Below are 3067 nucleotides of genomic sequence, written 5' to 3' on the forward strand. Positions count from 1 at the left end.
GGAAGATTAAGTTGTGAGCTCTAAAATCAGGACCTAAAATTGTTATGCTTCTTGATCAGAATATCTGTCTTTTCACTTCTTTGCTTATCTTGTTAGTTGTATTTTGATTTAGAAAAAAAAAATAAAGGTCTGGACCCAAGCCACTTTCAAGAAGGATGGAAAGAAACTGGATTTTTCCAATTGTTTATATAAGATCTTTAATTTAAAACTAAATAATTCAATGCAAAGTAAAGAGAAGCTACTGTCCACCAAATTGCATGCATCATTCACCTTTCAAGGTGCAATCATTTGGCCTGGTTTCGAGGGATCCACTTAGTGTCCTGGAAGAAGTAATAAAATAAAGGGGTCCTCTTGGCCCAAAGAAACTAATAGAGCTGCCTTTTCAATAATAAAACATACCATTTATTTTATCCTGACAACATAGCAGTTCATTTCTAATCTGAAAAATAGGAGCTGCCAATGTTGGCTGTGTTGTCCCTTTCAAATATGCTGTTGATGACTTACAATTACAGTTTTTTAGCCAACTTACCTATATTCAATTTTAAACTCTTTGCTGAGTTTAGATGAAATGGAAAATGTGAAGATGTGAGAGATCTGTTTTTCCAATTCCCCAATTCCTTTGTATTATGCTCTTAGGATTAGTCTACGGCATTTTAAGGACTACAGTAGCAGCCATTTCAGGCTCTGGCCTTGGCTAATGCAGCTCTAGCCAAGTAGATAAGTTACCATATGAGTCATATTAAATCCTGAAGATGTTTCTAGAACAACAGTGCATGCCTTTTTACCATCCTTTTATTTAAAGTTCCAGGAGCTTTTTATTGTTTCATCAACTGTACACACATAATCAGGTAGAGAAATCCCCAAGGAATTGATGATCATGTCTCATTGTTATTTGCCCTTTGATCCTTCATCTTCTAAGCACTTTTTTAAATGTTTATATTTAGACATTCATTCGATCACAATGCAATCCAAGTGTGTATAACTAAACACAGCATCCTCCTTCCACGTTCCTTTAAATAGAAAAAAAAGTGCTAAATATCTCTTCATGGCCTATTTGGCCACAGTTGTCACACCTATAGTTGTGTAAAAACAGATTGCACATCTCAAATTCTTCTTGAACGACAGCTCATTCGGTTAAAGAAATCCTGGGAAAGAAAATCTTTCGATATTGTCAATAGTCTCCAAAAGGTGAGGACAGCACCTGGCTTAAAGGCAACTGGGAGTGGTCTTCAGCAAACTGAGGACCATTGGGAAACTCTGTAGAAGCAAATCTTGTCAACAAGGTACCAGCTCCTTCAATTAAAGCTAGGAGAATGCCTCCCATTGCTGCTGACCCGATCATGGCCATCAGTCCATTTCTAGCTGCCAGGATGGATCCCGTTAAGGCACCACTTATGATGGAGTTCCAGAGATCTTCTTTTCCTCTGACTTGAACCATTCTACAATCAATCATAGAGAACAGATCACCGCAAATGGCAAAGCTACCTCCCAACCAGGGAGCCCTGGTTTTAATAGTTGTCAAACTCCCTCTGTGGTTTGCTCCTCTGTGGTTTGAAATTCTCCAATTTCAAAAACCTTTGATGAATTGGAAGATGCAGCCCGACCACAGTCATTCACAGTTCTCTAAGGGCAAGGATCTCGGGCATACTCCTCCATCTTGACTTCAGTCGCTGGTCTTTTCATTCTTTACATCTATAACATGCTCTTCAAAAGACTTCTCTGACTCCTGGATTTCTAGCCCACATACAAATATTTTTCCACTCCGCACACAGAGCACACAGACACAGACACATGATATGATTTAGGACACACACACACACACACACACCTGCAATTCTAAGACCAATTATGTTTCCTTTTTGGTAGTTATCAAAATATACCATTGGGTTGGGAATGTAGCTTAGTGATAAAGGGCTGTCTAGCATGCACAAAGCCCTGGGTTCAATTCCTCAGCACCACATAAACAGAAAAAGGCAGAAGTGGCACCATGGCTCAAGGGGTGGAGTGCTAGCCTTGGGCAAAAAGAAGCCAGGCACAGTGCTCAGTCGAAGCCCCAGGACTAGCAATTACACAAACACACACACACACACACACACACACACACACACACAGAGTTATGTTCTTGGTCAGTTCATTTTGTCTTTCTTTCTTACAAAAAAAAAAAAATTGCAAGGTCCCTGGAGGCTGAGAATCCACCTGCCTTATCCTGAAACAAATAGCTGGAGTGTGGTAGAGTACATGGCTCATAAAAGGCCCTCAAGTGATTATTGAATTCATGAAGCAAATGCAAAACCATATTTCACACACTCTAATTGCATGTGTCATAAAACAATGTTTACATTTGGATCTGAAGAATTCATGTCCATAACATACATGTATGATATATGTTTATAAACAAACAGCATAATTAACATTTATTAAACACTTTCTATTGGGGGGGGGATCCAAATGAAGGAATAAATAATTTAATCCTAGAATTTTGGTGCACTTCCATAATCAGGTGAACCCAACAGAATTCTTAAGACCAAGATATAATAAAATAAGGTTGCCTGAATATAGACTTAATGGCACTATCAAAAATTACCTTTTAAAACGTAAATTTTGGGATTAATGTGAACAAAAATTCACAAGGTAGATATTTTATATTGTTCTAGTGGAAATGTATCCTTCTCTGGTCATTGTGTGTATGTGTGTATGCCATTCTGGGAGCTGGAACTCAAGGCCTCCCTTGTCTTTTCTGCTTAAGTCTGGTGCTCTATTACTTGAGCCACACCTCCATGTTTGGTTTTTTGCTGGTTAATGGGAATAAGAGTCTTATGGATTTTTTTGGTCCAGGCTTGCTTTGAACTTTGGTTCTCAGATCTCAGCCTCCTGAGGAGGTAGAGTTATAGGGATGAACCACCAGTGCCCAACCAATCATATGTTTTTAAGTCTGAAAATCTTTGGCCATAATAGTCTCAAATTTTCAATAATTTTTAAAGATGTGTACTCACAGGTGAAAGAACAAAACAAAAAGACGAAAGGCCACAACTATTATCAAGTCATCATATTTAGTTTTATATTCTGG

At 38.3% G+C, this 3067-nt stretch overlaps 1 protein-coding gene across 1 annotated transcript; it reads right to left on the reverse strand.

The window, feature by feature from the left end:
* Positions 1-1171: 1171 nt before the first annotated feature.
* LOC125345795 (mitochondrial import inner membrane translocase subunit Tim17-A-like) lies at positions 1172-1438 on the reverse strand. Its single transcript, XM_048337821.1, has one exon. It carries the CDS (start codon positions 1436-1438, stop codon positions 1172-1174), a length of 267 nt encoding a protein of 88 aa, XP_048193778.1.
* Between the last annotated feature and the right edge of the window lie 1629 nt (positions 1439-3067).

Source organism: Perognathus longimembris, chromosome 2 (genome assembly GCF_023159225.1).
Source record: "Perognathus longimembris pacificus isolate PPM17 chromosome 2, ASM2315922v1, whole genome shotgun sequence".
Lineage (NCBI taxonomy): Eukaryota > Metazoa > Chordata > Mammalia > Rodentia > Heteromyidae > Perognathus > Perognathus longimembris.

Bases quoted from the DNA above. Each gene is read 5' to 3' on its own strand.
- LOC125345795 (XM_048337821.1), bottom strand. From the start codon at position 1,438: ATGGTTCAAGTCAGAGGAAAAGAAGATCTCTGGAACTCCATCATAAGT.